Source organism: Leiobunum rupestre, chromosome 8, assembly GCF_980474605.1.
Source record: "Leiobunum rupestre chromosome 8, qqLeiRupe1.1.hap1, whole genome shotgun sequence".
In the NCBI taxonomy this organism is placed as follows: Eukaryota; Metazoa; Arthropoda; class Arachnida; order Opiliones; family Sclerosomatidae; genus Leiobunum; species Leiobunum rupestre.
In genome coordinates, this window is record NC_143391.1 from 47,153,222 (window position 1) to 47,171,445 (window position 18,224).

Genomic DNA, 18,224 nt, shown 5'->3' on the forward strand with positions numbered 1-18,224 from the left:
AATTTCCGTATAGGTACGCACATTTTATGTCCAGGTGTTTATGAAACCATCCCATATAAACAACAAAAAGGAAAATTAATATCGTTATTAGAGTGAAGTTTATCACCGGTGCATAGGTTTGGTCGTAATCATGTTTATACTTTTGTTCGAATCCTTGAGCAACTAGGCGTGCCTTAAATCTTGTAATTTTTCCATCTTCATTTTGTTTGACATCATAGATCCATTTGCTACCAATTATTTTCTTTCTTTCTGGTTTTGGAACTAAATCGAAAACATCTCTATTTTCTATTGTATGAATCTCTGAATCCATTGCATCTTTCCATAATGTTGATTGAGGGCTTTCTACCGCTTCTTGAAATGTCATAGGTATTTCCACACAATGAAAATCCATATGTTCTTCTTTTTCTTTTGTCTTCTCTTTGAAACCAAAGTTTGAAGGCTCAAACTTCAATCCTTGATCTCAAACTTCAATCCTTGATCTTCAAAATGTTTCTTGACATCTGACTGTGATCTACATTTTGTTCCATTAGGTCCATAAAAGTAAATAACTTTTCGTCCCTTGGATTCACCTTTCTGTCTCACTTTTATTTCCTTTCTCCAACTGTCAGGTAGATCATTGTTTACTGCGGGTGGTTGAACTATATCAGGTTCTCTATGTACTGGTACAGGAACTTTATTTATAATTATCTTATTTTTGTCTTGTTGAATTTCTTCTCCACTGTAGAAATCTGATTCATCTTCTTCTTGGTCGGTTTCGTTTTCTTGATCTGTTTCATCTTCATTGTTCTCTTCTTGTTCGCCTTCATTTTTATTCTCAGGCCAATTTTTGCTTTAGACAAATACAGTATCCTCACTTGAATAACCATTGATGGATGTTATCCCTTTCTTGCTTTTATCAAAACGAACATGTTTGGTTTCAATGACTTTGTCATTCTCGTAAGGAAACCAAATTCTATAACCAATTGTTTTCCCAGCATAACCAACAAGAATTCCTGGTTTTGCTCTTCTAGTTAATTTTGATTCTCTAGGGCCAGCTATGTGTACGAATGCCAAACATCCATATTGTTTTAGATATCCCACTGAAGGTTTTCTGTTTCTCCATTGTTTTTCGGGTACTTTTTCTCCAGTTTTGGAATGTGGAAGACGATTTGCTAAATAAGTACAGGTATACACAGCTTCTGCCCACATCTTTTGAGGCAATGAAGATTCCTCTAATAATGTTCGCGTTCCATCAATCAGGGTTCTATTGAAGCGTTCTGCAACTCCATTCATTTGGGGAGTATAAGTGTTGGTACGTTCAATTTTAATGCCATCATGTTTCAAAGCTGTTTCAAAATAATTTGCAGTATATTCTAGACCGTTATCAGTTCGCAATCTTTTGATTTTTCTTTCCAGTTGTCTTTCTGTCCAGGCTTGATAAAGTTTAAATTTCTGGAATGCTTCATTTTTCGATGCCATTGTATAGACCACTGCCTTTCTACTAAAATCGTCAATAAATGAGATATAGTACCTCGCTCCTCCCAAAGAAGTTACAGGGCAAGGACCCCATACATCAGAATGTACGAGTTCCAAAGGGTACTTGGTTGTAATTGAGCTTATTTGTTGACATGGTTGTCTAGTAGACTTTGATAACCGGCAGGCATGGTGAACAAATTTCTAAAGTTCCTTTCAAATTTGGAATTCCCTTGACCATATCCAATCTTGAGAGGTCAGTCATTCTTTTATTATTCGGGTGACCCAATCTATTATGCCATAAAGTCTTCTCAGACAATGTACTTGTAAATGTTTTAGATCCATATAATTATCTTATTTTAATTTATCAAATGTAAAAGAGCCAACAGAGTTAATATCTCCTGAGTTACTTCTAGTTCATCTTCTAGAACATTCTTTATAGTCACTAAGCCTTGTAAACCACGCTCTGCTACCATTTGTAGAATATCTTGGATCAAAATACAAGGACTTAATGTTCAAAACGATTTATATTCATTAAAAGATTCATTTACAGACTTATGAAAAATGCTTTAGTAATAAAATACACTATTTAATAAGAAAAAGTGGGATTATAAAAACTACATGACTAGCAGGTCCAGAACCAAAAACGTAACTAAAACTAAAAGTTCTGAAACAATAGATCTGTAGCAGACGACGAGATAAATGATGAGCACAGTACATAAGCAATAAAATTATTTGAGATTATATTTCTAACAGTTTTTTTAAACTATCGTCCATGTTTCGAGCCAAATATCGCTACAACGGCGTGTCCTACGACCCTTATAGTTTGTAGGAAATTTAATTTGCTTTCATTTAAGCACAAGTATGTTCTTGAGAAATAGTTAAATTGTTGTTTTGTGGTAAATGAATCGTATCATTTTTCAAGCGATTCCTATGGTTTTATTTATCTCCTTTGATATATTAGTACTACGGTTTCCGTTTAATATATCTTATATATATTATAGATATTTATGTATATTTATGTTTTATTTATAAAACCTGCTTCCCTGATGGCCTTGACCGACTCTCCATCCATCTGAAAAATCCAGCGGATGGCAGTCGGAACCTTAGACTTATTGACAATCTTCCCGCATTGCGTGTTCAACGCACTGTTGAAAGTCTTAAGCCTGCGAATAAGGAAATTAGCGTCCTTCGTATACACATCCATGGTGCGGAAGGCGACCTTGAATGGTTTCGGCAGGTCTGTTACCTTCATGTTAGAAAGTAAACGATTACCAACAGACTTGCTTTGCAATATAAAACTGGTTAGTTTAATTAGTACTATAAACAATATATTTACACATCCAACATTTAGAATTCGGCATAATGTCTTCTAGCCTAACCTATCATCTCAACATACTAAGGAGGAACAACAAGGCTGCCAACAGGCTCAAGGAATATTTTAGACATAAGTTATCACTAGAGGTCGCGCTAATATTATACGGGGGTCAAGGTCAGCTAATTACAACACTCCCCTGTAATTTAATAATTTGTTTGGTACAAAACTTGTTAAATTAATCTAATGCTTAAACAGAAATCTATAATTTTCTGTGGTAAGAGTTTGATGAATATATCGGCCAAGTTATTCTTGGTGGGGACGAACTCTAAATTAACCTTTCTCGAAATGATCCCTCACAAAATAGTGTTTTATATCTATGTGTTTAGTTCGGTTATTTTCTATTCGACTCTCGGAAAAATAAATAGCTGATTGGTTATCGCACAACAATAATGGTTTCTTAATAACACCTAAGTTATTACACAAAGGATTGATTTCTATGAGAATACTATTTAACCAAATCAGTTCTCTTGCGGCTTCGGCTAGTGCCACGTATTCGGACTCCATACTGGCCAGAGCCACTGTATCCTGCTTGGTCGATCGCCAACTCACTGGATTCCCCTGGATGTAGACGAATAACAAACTGGTGGATTTTCTGTCATCTTCATCTGAGGCGTATGATGCATCTGAATAGACCTCGAGTGCACAGTTATTAACGCGGCGATAGTTCAGTCCATATTCGCTGGTAGAGCAAATGTAGCTCAAAACGCGCAACGCGTAATTATGGTGTTTTCTACCGGGGTTGGACGAGAAACGTGCTAATTTTCCCACAATAAACGCGATATCAGGTCTCGTTCGCTGTGAAAGGTATGATAAAATTCCAACAATTCTTCTATACGATGTTTCCAAGTAGTCACTCTCTGGGCAATCTCTCTTAGTTAATGATACACCCGTGGGTAAAGGCATTTTCAATGTGGGGTCTTTAGTGATGTTATATTCTTTTGCGATCTTTGCTATATACCCGCTTTGATGTATTTTCATAAGCCCTTTGGTGTGTTCAAACTCAATTCCGAGAAAATATTTAAGTTATCCTAGGTCAGTTATGTCGAAACGTGCTTTCAGCATCTTTACAATGTCTTGCATGGTCTGTTCATCTCCTGCTAGGACAATGATGTCATCAACGTAAACAATAAGGATTCCGTTAGTACCCATCTTATATATACAGTTACAGCAACACAGTCTTTTGAAATCCATTTTCAACATGGTTGCGTCCAGCTCATTGTACCACTGTCGACCACTTTGCTTGAGGCCATAAATGGCTTTCTGGAGATGCCAGACGAAGGAATATTTTAGACATAAGTTATCAATAGAGCTCGCGCTAATATTATACGGGGGTCAAGGTCAGCTAATTACAACACTTCATTACTGAAAGTAATGACCCACCTGGAACCAACTCCTTCTGGTCAAACTCCTTCCCCAACCATTCTGCAGTAGACACATCCTCCAGCTTAAAACTCCAGAATCGAGGTAGAGGGTCACCCGAGGGGTATCCCATCTATCCTCTCCAGAATCCTTCGCTGGATGGTGCCCATCTCTTCTTCAGAGATGGTTTTCATGGGATAGCCATCAATAGTAATGGCCATCTTTATTGAGCTTAAAGTCTCACTATAGGTCTGGTCATGGACCTTAGACTGAGGCTTTTCTTTACAACTATACTAGCTACGATGTTAGTAGGTACGATTCCAGATGGCCCATCGGGGTTCAATAAATATAGGGCTGGAGTGGCCCCAGGCGCCAATACTTACTACCACTAAAAATAGTCCTTAAGCAAATTTTTAAAAAGAGTGTGGTGTCGGCGAATAAACAAAGAATTGCAACCAAAAAACTATAAACTTCCAAAAATTGTCGAAACGTTTAAATTAAGTTAAAAAGTTAAATCTTCATTTGCGGCCAAAAAATAATTCCCTCTTAATCGCCACGTCAAACTCTATCGTGTCCGGCGAAAAACATAAGGGAGGGGGAAAGCAGCTGTACTTAAATTTTGGCTGAAAATGACTTGGAGGTGAAATCTCCCCTAGACCTAATCCTACCAGAAATATTGAAAATATGATTTCTAAGATTTTAATTGTTTTAAGGTCAATCAACCGTTTTCAAATTAAGTTTGACAGCCCACTGATAAGTGCTAAAATATGCGGATATTTTAATTTGTTAGTTATTTGGCTTAGTTAAGTCTAGAATTGTGTTTTGTTTATCTCAAGCAAAATTTTATTTTATTAAATAATTAGCTACAATGTATTCAGTACAACTCTGCCACCTGAATAAATGGCTTTAAAAGTCGCTAGATGACTTGTGCTTAGGGTCTTGCCTTGGGTATTAGCCCCTCTGATTATTTTAACTTATTATTAATGGCTATTTTGTCTGTTTAAGTTGTAATTGTCAGCAGAGGGGACAAACATTTAAATTTATAGCCCGGCTATGAATACTTTCTATTGATTTACTCTTGAGTTATGGTAAAAGTAAATTTGTTTTCTTTTGCTAGTAATTTTATATAAAAGACTATCGATATTAAGAAGTGTTTGATATAAGTGCCACTATAGATGATGGAAATGTTGAAAAGATAGATGTGATTTTGAATTATTTTTCTACAAAGTTAATCTAAATTTTTGGTTTTTTGAGAGGGTTTTTTGGGAAAATATTTTGGGGTGGGGACTAGCCCTATAGAAAGGACTTCCGACCAGTTTCATTGTTTTAGATTTGGAATTTGGCCTGCCATCATAATTATTTGGTCACCACTGCTTTTATCTCAATCCCATTTTGAAAAGTGCATAGAGTAGTGAAGCACCTCATTAAGAAGTGTTACATGAGAAAGTTAAAATTTCCACTTCGCACTGTCAATACGCCCTGTAAAAATAAAAAAATGATGGCCTCTAAACTAAATATTTTGTGAACAATATACCCTGATAAAACCAGATTTGGTAAAATGTTATTTTTTTCCCTCAATTTAGTGTAATGTTACTGCATTATTTATTATTTTTAACATTAACTCAATGAAAATTCTTTTTACGTGAATTTGCACTTGAAAACCTCATTATTTAAGCACTAATTCATAAAGGTGGTATTGAATATAATTTAAAAAATAAATTTCACCAACCATTTGTTTTCAAATTATTAAAGAATGGTAAGGATAATGGAAATTTTTCAATGAAAGGAGACTACTTCTATCGGTGGTTTGGGATAGTGATCGTACGGGGACCCCGACCCTGACCCGGTAAGTCGGGGATCCCCGGGTTTTCAACTCCGACCCTACTCAGGTAGGGTTGTAAAATTTTTGGGTTGGGTTTTTTTTTAAGTCTGGTTTTCCAAATAAAACAAATTAATAAACGCCCGATCGAGTGCTTAGCTACAGCCTACAACCAAAACGAAGAAGGACGGGGCAAGCCCGCCGCCTATTCTCTCAGCGACTTCTCTTGTTTGAAGGTACAATGTTCGCGTCAACTTCACCAGGCTCGCCTCTCGTTCACCCTGGTTTTGATTTTGTTTTTGGTTTTAGCATATTGTTCCATAATTTCGTCACTTTGGGGAATATTTTACGTCATCGTAAGAAGAAAATCCCCCCTAGCGAGGCACGGTCAAAGGCTACGTGTGATGTGTTAGCAAGCGGATGCAAAACGGCGACGAAGCAGTCTGTCTTGTGAATAGCTCTCAGTAAAAGTATTACATGTGAAGAATAGAAAGTATCACTCTTATGGAACAATATTATACACTTATGGTTTTACTTTTACTTTTAAATAATCGGCCGTTGAAGCGACTAATCTCGGCACTTTTGTGAATAGAAAACGCTTAAAAATAAAAATTCCAAAAAACCCAGACCCGACCTGGTTTTTGGGGGTTTTTTCTCTCCTCGACCCTGACCCCGACTCAAATGTCACCCCGTACGATCACTGGGACAATGCATTTTTTTAAAGTGCTAAACACGAACCATTATTTTCTATTTTATACTATTTTTACTTGACTTTCATTAGAAATGTTTTAATATAGATGTAAAAGTAAATACTTCAGAACTGTCAGACGAAGAAATGGATACATTACGACTTGAAAATGATTCTCCAGTTCAAGAAGTGGAACATTGTTTGACTGTAATAAATGTAAATAATTTTTATTATTCAAAATAGTCCCAAGTGAATTTTTTTATGCATCCCTCCTTAAATAATTTATTAAACATAATTTCAGTTAAATTGATCCTTGATTTCCTATTAAAGGTACTATAGTAGGATGTTCTATGTATGTGGATCAACAAATTAGGGATCGTATGGGGTGAGATTTTTCTTAGGGTCAGGGACTTGGGAGAAAAAACAGGTTGGGTTGGTGTTGGGTTTTCTTAAGTACATATTCACAGTAAAAATGTCAATTATGTAAATTGAAAAATTGTGCTTCAAATTAACATAAATAGCTTGATTGCAGAGCTTTTTTTGTGTGACATCTTAAGAATTTATAAATTTTTCTATGTTTTTTAATTTTCCTTGTACATTTTTAATAAGTTCAGGTTTATTTGAGAGGAAAAAAACTATCTTGATGCAGGGAAGCTGACTACCCTGCAGGAAATTTCACATAACATGTATTATAAAATAAAAGCTATTATATAAACTTATTCCTAGACACCACTCTAGGCATAAGTCAATCAAGTGACTTGCAATGACATTATTCTAGGTGGCTGGATTCTAAAAAAAAACTTTTTTTTGTTACAGGACTCGTCTGACAATCGTAATAATAAGAATACTGTTGAAAAATATGAAATTCCCATGACTATAAGTGGAGTTCACAGCTTCTGCCCTAATGATATGGAATCTCAAGGAAATAATGAAGTACCTTCCGTTGAAATAAGAGAGGAAAATTTTATTGAACCTGTAGGTAGTAAGACCATTTAATTGGAAATTTTGAATGCTAATGATAAAAATTCTTTAACTCAGGATCCTAATTCAACTGATGATATGAGTGTAAGCAAGGAATTAGCAGCTCAAGAAGAGGAACAATTCAATCCCGAAGCACCTCATGAGGAGTGGGGTTCCGAACATTATGCAGATGGTGAATATGCATGGGAAGCAGATGGAGAAGAGGCACAGGATTGGGAAGAGGGTGGAGAACAGGCTGAAGGTGAATGGGATGAGCAGGCTGATGATGAGGCAGGTTTGAAGCTAGAAGAGGGAACTGCTCAAGAAGATTTTGAGGGAGATATAGAAAACCCTATAGGTGGTTTGTTGCAGAGTGAAGTAATGAATGATGAATTGCTGGTGGAAGATAAAGAAGATTTAGTAATGGAAGAAGATTCAGTACCGACAGAAATCAAAGGTAAAGATGAGGTAGATAAAACGGCAATCAAAGACAACTCAGTTGATGACCATTTTGTGAAAGTGAAATTTACCCAAGGTGAAATTACAAAAGATGTATTGTTACAAAGTGAAACTGTAGGTGACAGGGTTCAAAATAGGTCACCCATTATTGATGACCAGGCACCAGACATTGATGAATTCACTCAAGATCTACCTATTATTGATTGTATAACTTTTGTTCCTAATCTTGAGCTGGCTCAAGAAGAGTCTACCGGCAATGATTTTGTTCAAGAAGAGTCTACGGGCAATGATTTTGTTCAAGAAGAGTCTACAGGCAATGATTTTGTTCAAGAAGAGTCTACGGGCAATGATTTTGTTCAAGAAGAGTCTACGGGCAATGAATTGGCTCAAGAAGAGTCTACGGGCAATGAATTGGCTCAAGAAGAGTCTACGGGCAATGAATTGGCTCAAGATGAGTCTACGGGCGAGGAATTGGCTCAAGATGAGTCTATGGGCGAGGAATTGGCTCAAGATGAGTCTATGGGCGAGGAATTGGCTCAAGATGAGTCTATGGGCGATGAATTGGCTCAAGATGAGTCTATGGGCGATGAATTGGCTCAAGATGAGTCTATGGGCGATGAATTGGCTCAAGATGAGTCTATGGAAGATGAGCTGGCTCAAGATGAATCTATGGGCGATAAGTTGGCTCATGTTGAGGCTATGGGTGATGAGTTGGTTCCAGATGAGCCTATGGGTGATGAGTTGGTTCCAGATGAGCCTATGATGGGCAATAAGTTGGCTAAAGATGTAACCACGCCTTGTACACTGGCTAAAGATGGAGCTATGACAGAGGATATAATTCAACAAGCACCTTTGAGTCTTGAATTAGATCAAGATATTCCTAAGAAAGATAAATTGGCAGATGAAGAGCCAGTGATTGATGACTTTGTACAAGAACAAGTTATTGAAGATTTAGTTGAAGTGGCCGTGATTGATGATGCAGAAATACCTATCACACAAAAAGATGAATTAGCCATAGACAATCCACAAGTCAAAGCTGTTGATGAGAAAATGGTTCAAATTGGTACTTTGAAAAATAAATGTAGTTCTAGTAAGACTGTTAAAGTTGTTGGTGGGAAGATAGACATTGAGCTATCTCTAGATGAGCAGATGACTAGTCTTGATCACGATAATAAAGAGTCGAGTATTGAAAGGTCGCGTGGGGGTGCTGCTACTGAGCATGACCAATTAAAAGGGTCAGAAGTGGATGTTGAACTTAAAGATAAAGATTTGTCTGTGAATGATATGAAAGAGGATGATGTGGCCATGGATGATTCGAGTCAAGGTGAATTGGTTATTAATGAAGGCACAGATTCAAAACTTTCTCCAGCTGAGTCTGTAACAAACTCCTTAACCACCAAGGCTAATTCCAATACAGTCATTCCTGACATTGAGCAACTAGAATCAAATGAGGAGAAATCTGCACAAGATGCCTCAAAAAATAAAGTCCAAAAGAGTGTCACTGACAGTATTAGTGATGGAATAGATGATACCAGACTTCAGCTAGATTTTTCATCAGAAGAAGAAAATGGCGTTCCAAATGTCAGTAAGTTAATTTTTACCGTATTGCTATATATTTGTTACCTCATTAAGAATGTAAGGTCTCAAAATATTGCTATTATTAAATAGCTTCCAGCACTTATTTTTTAAAATTTTGGTTAGAAAGGTATAAACCTTTTTAGCAAATTTGTATCACTGAATATTTATGATTATTAATGCATTCACCATTTCAAAGAAGTCCTTAACCAATCTTCTTTTTTATAAATTTTTCTTCAATTGTGAGCGCACATTAAGGAGGCTTGAAACTGACGTGTTGCAATGTTTTTTTTTGCTACAAAATCTTTGATTTTCGTTATTTTTAAGTATTGTATATTATTTTGGTAATTCTAATGACAGAAGTCCCTTACCAAAAAATAAGTTGGATTTCAGTTTGTATTTAGTTTGTATACACATTATTAGTTGATATTGAGTTGGTATTAAGTAGGCTCAAGTTGTCAGCATATTTCAAGTTACTATTAAAGGGGTAATAAGTTGTTATTCAGTTGGTAGGAAAATACTGCTTTTGCTAAGTTTGTAATTAGTTGGTTTTTAGTAGTCAGGAAATTACATAATATTTTTAAGTTGGTTTTTCCCTAGTAGGATTTAAGTTGCTTTTAAGTAGTTAAATGTAAATGTTGATTCTGGTTTAGTTGGAAATAAGTTGATTAATAAAGAGGATTTAAGTTATTTTTAAGTAGGCATTTGTCCCAAATACAAGCTGAAAACCAAGTTGAAATACAAGTTGTCCTAAGTGGTTTTTAGCCAACTTATTTTTTGGTAAGGGGTAGTTGAAATTTTCAGTGGATTTTAAAACCCTGATTTATTTTTGTGTTCAGTGACCTGTTTGATCTGATCACAAAAGCTTTAGCCGTATTCAGTTTAATATTGAGCAAATGAGAGAGAGCAAGCATTTTCCTTCAAAAATTAAGAAAAGGAAAGAGATGAGCTATCAGAGAGAGACATTATCTGAACAGCTCTTTTAAGGACCAATTTGGTCAGGTTAACATGAGCAGTTTTTGAGCTGAGATTAGACTTTTACAAATGTAATTTATTGAATGATCATGGATAGTAGTGAATTATATTTACTTACAGACCAGTGAAGGAATAAGACAGACAATCGCAAATAAACTAGAAATTATTATAAATCTGTTAAATAGTTTTATTTTATTTCAATCTATCACAATTGAAAGTAAAACCACAGAAGCTAGAGTATTCCTAAGTGTGGGTTTTTCAGGTTGGGCAGAAAACCAGCTTTTATGGAAATTTAAAAATCCATTGTGGTTAAAACTGGATGTAACAGGTGGTTTTAAAATGCTTGAATTGCATTACTTCAAAAATGCTCAAATTGCCCGATTTAAAAATTACGTTTTTGCGTGTGACAGTACCTTTACATTGTAAGGTATAGCACACTTATTTACCTGCTTTTATGCCCTAACATGGTGGTGTATTTTCACGCCCATAATTAATTTTAAGATCGCCTAATTGCTTATATCTAGCTCTCATTGCTTACGACAAAAAGTGAAGGTAAGTTTTAGATTTTTCAATATTTCAAATTCATTTCTCAATATTTTTTTAATAAAAAAAGTGGATTCAACCATGGATTTTTTCGGAGGTTAAAGCTGGTTAAAACTAGGGTGGATTTAACCTAAAGCTAATGATTTTAACCATTATCTAGGTTTTCTTCATTGAAGGTATAATTTCTATTGTAATGAAATTTAGATCATTATGGCATTGTCAAAATAATTTAAGAAACCACCTTGTTTTTGTTCTTATTTTTTTCCAATATTGGTTTCAGAACCAAATATTACTGATTATAGACAGACTTTTGAAAATATGGTATTCTGAAGATACCCTAGAGTTAAGAAAATATCATAAAAAATTGCTTTTTTTCATTAAAATATTTCAAGCAAAAATAATTAAATTGTATTGACAAATCATGTGTCTAGATCTCAAATAATCATGTAGCTTTAAAAAGTCTATAAGCTATCAAAAAATTACTTAATATTTTTGTTTGTTCCACATGTATGGGCCTCTGTGGAAATTGACCTGTGGATTTGCTTTTTCCCGTAGTGAGCAAGGAGTCTAAAGATACTGAGGAATCGACAAATAATGATTTACTGTTGCGAAAGAGAGGGATTGATGACTTCAATCTTGAAGTTTTTGTTTCTGAAATTGCACCAAAAAAACCTAAACTTGATCCTATTAAAGGTAGGTAGCATTGTTATCTACTAGTGTTCAAACATAATTTAAAGATTAAGTTTAAAAATAATAAAAGATCATGTGTTTTTTGCCACATTCGTTGTCATGGTACTACAAAATGTTTTATAATATACAAATATATATAACTCAAATTGTAATGCGAAAACACAATGGTTTTATGGAACACTGTAAAAGCTTTAATTTAAAAATAGTGCTGGTCGATATCGTACCGATATATAACCAATTTTTACCGATATGTATCCGATTTTTACTTATTCCAATATTTTCCAACAAATTATTAAAGCTGAAGGTCTATTTTTACGGTGCCATCAGCCTTATTTTTAAAATATGTGAAAATATCGGTATATTGGTATTGGATGGAGTGGTGGTTAACACTTTCACCTCGCAGCAAGAGGAGCCGGGTTCGATCCCAGCTTGTGGCACTGAGTGTAAACTCGAAACCACTCCTGCGTAGTTTGCAAGTTCTCTCCCCACTGGTTTAAGAGGTTTTCCTCCGAGCTCTTTGGTTTCCTCTTCCATAAAAAACTTGAGGTTAACGGTAATAGTTAATGTTGGAAGCTGTTGGCTCGCGTGACATGATTAGCTTGCCACCACCCTCCTATGCATTGTAACCCGGCCACCTGGATTAATGGCTTTAAAAGTTGCTTGATGATTTATGCCTAAGTGGTGCTTTGGGTATACCCTTACCAAAAAATAAGTTGGCTAAAAACCACTTACGACAACTTGTATTTCAACTTGGTTTTCAGTTTGTATTTGGGACAAATGCCTAATAAAAAATAACTTAAATCGTCTTCATTAATCAACTTATTTCCAACTAAACCAGAATCAACTTTTACATTTAACTACTTAAAACCAACTTAAAAATAATATGTAACTTCCTGACTACTAAAAACCAACTAATTACAAACTTAGCAAAAGAAGTATTTTCCTACCAACTGAATAACAACTTATTACCCCTTCAACTAGTAACTTGAAATATGCTGACAACTTGAGCTTACTTAATACCAAGTTAATATCAACTAATAATGTGTATACAAACTAAATACAAACTGAAATCCAACTTATTTTTTGGTAAGGGTATTAGCCTAGATAGCTGATTATTATTATCATTATCGTTAATTTAGGCGCGAACTGATAAATCACAATATCAGTAACTAATACCAATATCATATCGGTTTCAGCCCATCGCTATTTAAAAACAATTGGTGTATAATATCAGTGTGTAACCGGCTTCGATCCCTATTACAAATATTTAACGGTATTTACGAAGCCTTTGGTTTACAATTAATTACTTAAGTCGGGCTCAAAGACTAGGCTTAATCGTAATTAACGAGGACTCAGGCTTAGTAGATCAAAAAAATAACTTTAATTAAAAATGGCAACTTACAATATAGTCGAGGCCGTCGACTTGAATAAAATTTTTAAATTGTTCAGGAAAATACCCCGATCGTCCGAGTATCAGTATTATCTGAACGCGTGTCTTTTATACGTTTTAAACAAAACAAAAAAAAAGGGAGAACGTCACATGACTTCTCAAAAATTAAACTCCAGCGGCGGCGAGTTTGCAACAGGACGGGCGACATCTGGTGGAGGTCGCCCGAACCGTTGCAAGTGTTATCAGACCTTTGACTGAGTAACTTAACTGTGTAACAACAAAAAATTACTGACCAAAAAAAAATAATGTTATTCTCACGGCTAATGGCAAATAATATTTTGTATTAAAGGGAATATCAGTGGAGCATCCCGGGCTAGGCTATGGCGTACCGTTAAATTACTTTTGGGTCAACAAATCTATTATAAGTGCCCCAAAAGAATTTTAGATTATATCTCTATAACAAACCACTGAGCAGCACCAAAAACGTCAAAGACTATAGGAGGGAGTGGCCAATTATGAGACTTTATGAAGGGGTGGAAATAAATTATGCATATGAAAATAGTTTAAAAGAATGCAATTTTTGTGTTGCACCTCGGATACATTCCTTGTAAGTGTATTGATGATATATTTTAAAATATAAACTTTATACATTTAACTTATTCTGTGGAATATTCCTTAATTTGTCATTATTACCAGGTAAAGGATGAGATAAAATATATTTGAATGGAAATTGTAATAGTTCAACAGTAATGACTGTAGATGCTCACTTTAATTTTGTTGGTACTACTATTATAGACAAATTGAAAATTTAGCATTGCCTTTTCAGATGAAAAAACCTTAGAAGTTGATGACTGTTCATTAGTAGATGAATATAAACCATTCATTGTTCCCACTTCACCTCGAAAGGTTACAATTAATGAAATTGAAGCTTTGATAAAGGAGCGTATTTTTCACTATGTTGATCAGCATAATAAAATAAAAATGGAAGCTCTTCTTGAAAAGTGTGAGCAGTTAGAAAAGCAAGTTGAAAAGTGGAAGAAGAAAGCGAGTTATTTGGAGAGCCAAGTAAGTTTTTCTCTCATTACTTTAGATTTAGTCATGACTAAATCTAAAGTAATGAGAGTAATGATTTCACAAAGACTGCAGTCTTTGTGAAATCACCATTTCAAACCCAATTGTGCCACTTTAAAATTGAATTAGTTTTTCTTGCCGCTTCCTTTTTTTCCATTTGTTTCGAACATTCGTACCTAAAGATTATTTTGTATATTATATAAGTAATAGCCTGTGTGTAACAACTCAATTGAAAGAAATTAATGAGATCTTAGTTGACATGAGTGAACCTGAAAGCTTGAGACTGATATTTTCCTACTGGACAAATCAATAAGTAAATTAAAAAGGTTGAATTTTAACTTAATATCTTGATTACAGCAAGAAGGAAGATAAATTTGCATATTAAAGCCATTGTCCTTGAACTTTTTTCATTGTTTCAGGCTTTTGTTATGATTTAGCACTTCACTAGCATCTTGAATGTTGATGATGCATATTTTGTTGTGTTTACAGTTATTGTTTTATGTAACATCCATTGAACACGGAAAATATCTTAAAGGTATACATATGTTACATCAGGAGTTTATACGTCGACCTAGGAATGGCTGTTTGTTTTCATTCAGTCAAAAAATTCTGGTGTAATTATGCTTAAATTTATCGGACATTATGGCTAATTAAAATTATAACAAAAACAGTTCTCCGAACAGGAAAAACTGTTTAGAGCTCTTACTAGTTAAAGCCTTAAAGGTGCAAATATTACTTTTAATCTAATTTTATATCTTCATTTATTTAGTAATGTAGTCAACCATACATTCAGTCTTCCAAATGACAAGTACCCTACTTTTGGGACCAATGTCTATGGCCATATTTTTAAAAGAAAAGGGTCTATAAATCATTATTTTTATTCTTGTACATCTCCTAACATTTAGAATTTTACTCTCTTATTGTTCATGGAGGCGTATATTTCTGTGAGCTACGCAGGACGTTCCTGCGTAGCTCACAGAAATATACGTCTCCATGAACAATGTAATGACGCGCCGAGACTGTTGCCTCTTGCCTGCTTCGGCCAGTTAATCATGCTTCTAGAAAGTTCTTGTTTCACTAGCGACATCTATTATTAATTTGTCTTACCGATATGGCGCTAATCATGAAATTACAAAGTTCAGATATAACATTTATATATTCAGTGAGTCTTTGTGATTTATCAAAGAAATTTAGCAAACCCTACCCCCAAGTTTTACTTTACATATAAAGTATAAATTTTATTTTACTTTAACTATAGGTTAAAGAAGCAGAAGCAGAAATTGAGATATATAAACAAAGTGTTGCTAATAAACAAGTGGTAAGTGTTTTCTTTCAAATTTTTTATATTATTTAGGGAACATAATCTATTATAATAGTAATAATAATAATAATCAGCTAGGCTAATAGCATAGAGCATAAATTAAAAACCAAAGTAAATGCTTTTGTCTGAAATTAATTGAAAACCATATTTTTGTAGATAAAATATTATTTTAGTTATACGTGTAATCTTTCTTTAATCTGCGTAACCCCCGGAAATAATTTAAGTAATAGCCGGTTATTTGCTTGTTTTTAAACAATTTTATGAAAAGTGACATGTTAAAAATACAAGAGATTCTCAATAAGAACGTTTTTGTACTGTATTTTTTAAAGAAAATCTTCTATAAAACACTTGTAAATACGCTTTGAAACTGTTTTGTTGATATTATGTATCTAGATAGTGATTCTCGGTCATCCTGTTGCATTGGATCATAAGAATGTTATACTCAGTGAAACGCCTTCTGAATCCGATGAAGAAATTGATGTAGTTACAGTTTTGAATGAAAGTCCAAATTTTCCAACTGCAAAATCACTGGAGGGTGTAGTGCCAGCAACAGTCACATTAAACCTCAAGTCCTTATTAATGGATAATTCTCAAAAGAATCCTAATAAAATAGTCACTGAACTTCTTTGCAATGAAAAGAAAGTCCATCACAATGCTACTGGAAGTGTTTCGAGCTTAGATAATGAATCTCTTAAAAATTACAATAGTGAGTTGAGTTTTTCTGAAAATGTGAACCATGGTAAAAACAAGAATTACAATAGATTCAAGAAAAAGGGAACAAAACTCATTAATGAAAATTGTTCAAGTTCTGATAGTGAAGATCCTCACAAAAGGGCTTTTCACAACACTATGGAAAGAGTTAGAAGAAAAGATCTAAGGTTGTTATTCCAGAATCTACGCGAAATTGTTCCTAATGTAAAAGATAATATCCGAGCACCTAAAGTGTTGATTATGAATGAAGTTGTTATTTATATTGAACAATTACAAAATAATGGAGCTGCCCTGGAAACAATTTTGAAGCAAGAAAAAAAAAGAAAAAAAATCCTTCAAAGAAACTTAACAAATTTACTTAAAAAGAAAAAGAAAATTAGGATGTATTGAAAACAATTAATACAGAATGTAGATGTGCCTGTCCTTGAATTTGTTGCAGTTTTTCTTCAGCGATGTAACACTCTTATTTAATGACAATTCTTTATTCGGGGACATTTTGTGAAAAACTAAATATCATAGAATCTCAACAAAGAAACACAACGAACAATTTTTTACTTCATTTTAGCCAAGCACCATCACTTGGTGTTTTCATTTAAAAATAATTTAAAATATTAATATTACTCTTACTTTTACAAAGAATTAAAAGTATTTTTTTAAACATGTAATAATTTTTTTACTATATGGATACACAAACCTTTAATGGAGCATATGAATTAAAAATGTTAGCTAAATCTGTGTTGGTCAATGAAGTTATGTGAAATATTTTATTCTTGAATTGTACTAAGTTTGAAGTTATTGAGACATATATATATAGTTAATTAATTATCAAGTTATATCTATCAAGGTGTGAGTTTTATTCTTATGTATGTTGAGACAATTTTCAGGGTTTTGCCTAATTCACCTCATGGTATGTCAGTATGCTCATCTCTGCTAGTTAATCAGTTTGGTTTCCTATCTCATTGGTTCCTTAAAATGTACATCTAACATGATTAATGAAATTGAAAAACATTGGTGACGTGTAAAATGAGACTGCCTCCATTTTTCTATTACCTTCTTGTGCCAGGGAAACTAAACCATGGTGCCCTCGAATTATTTCAACATATTCAGTAATAAATACATTCTTGGTTAAATATTGGAATTTCTGGTATTTTCATTGGTCTTCCTGATATTTTAGCTCAATTTTTCTTGGAGACCTAAAATTATGCTCTGCCCTCTTATTTATTTTTACTATGAAGGATTCAGTTAATTGTGGCCTTGATATAAAAGTTTAGATTACTTATCACTTGACTATGAATTAATTGAAATAAAGAAACAGTTTAAATATCAAAGATAATTTGGTGGCATATTAGTGTTCCTATAGGTTTTTAACTATCAGAACTATTAAATAATTGACATAGATTTTAATAAGGGTTGCCAATGAGCATCAGAACTTTTACAAACAATGCTTTGAATTTTCGAAGATTTTTCATTTGAATAATGTTTTTAGATACATGGGTATTTTCCATTTATTCAATGTAATAAAGTTTGACTATAGATTTAGTCTAGTGAATAACCGAAAATAAATTCCACTTGGTAGTAATTATCTTATTTATGATTTTTAATAATTGTAATAATTATCAACCTATTTGTCCAACAGTGTTGATCATTCCTACGAGTTGTTCATTTATTTTTAGCAATCAAATTTATCAAAAGCCAGTATGGATTTACCAGCATCAAAGCCTACACCAACTTCAACTTCCAATACATTTAGTCGTAAAAGTACTACACCAGTGATGCCTCAAAACAGGACCTACCAAACTCAGAAGAAAACTGAAACTGCTGTTAAGGTTACTT

At 33.9% G+C, this 18,224-nt stretch overlaps 1 protein-coding gene across 5 annotated transcripts in view; it reads left to right on the top strand.

Moving 5' to 3' along the window:
- The window catches only part of LOC149933543 (uncharacterized), a 28,515-nt gene that overhangs the window by 6,847 nt on the left and 3,444 nt on the right, over positions 1-18,224 (top strand). For 3 of the 5 annotated variants that reach the window (XM_090155298.1, XM_090155300.1, XM_090155299.1), the window contains exons 3-9: positions 6,806-6,912; positions 7,513-7,671; positions 7,735-9,700; positions 11,764-11,901; positions 14,115-14,353; positions 15,618-15,677; positions 18,065-18,217. In XM_090155298.1, the coding sequence (XP_090011424.1) occupies positions 6,806-6,912; positions 7,513-7,671; positions 7,735-9,700; positions 11,764-11,901; positions 14,115-14,353; positions 15,618-15,677; positions 18,065-18,217 (2,822 nt within the window). Of the gene's footprint in view, positions 1-6,805; positions 6,913-7,512; positions 7,672-7,734; positions 9,701-11,763; positions 11,902-14,114; positions 14,354-15,617; positions 15,678-16,073; positions 16,863-18,064; positions 18,218-18,224 lie in introns of those variants that run through there. The other 2 variants (XM_090155302.1, XM_090155303.1) reach the window with 2 other exon arrangements.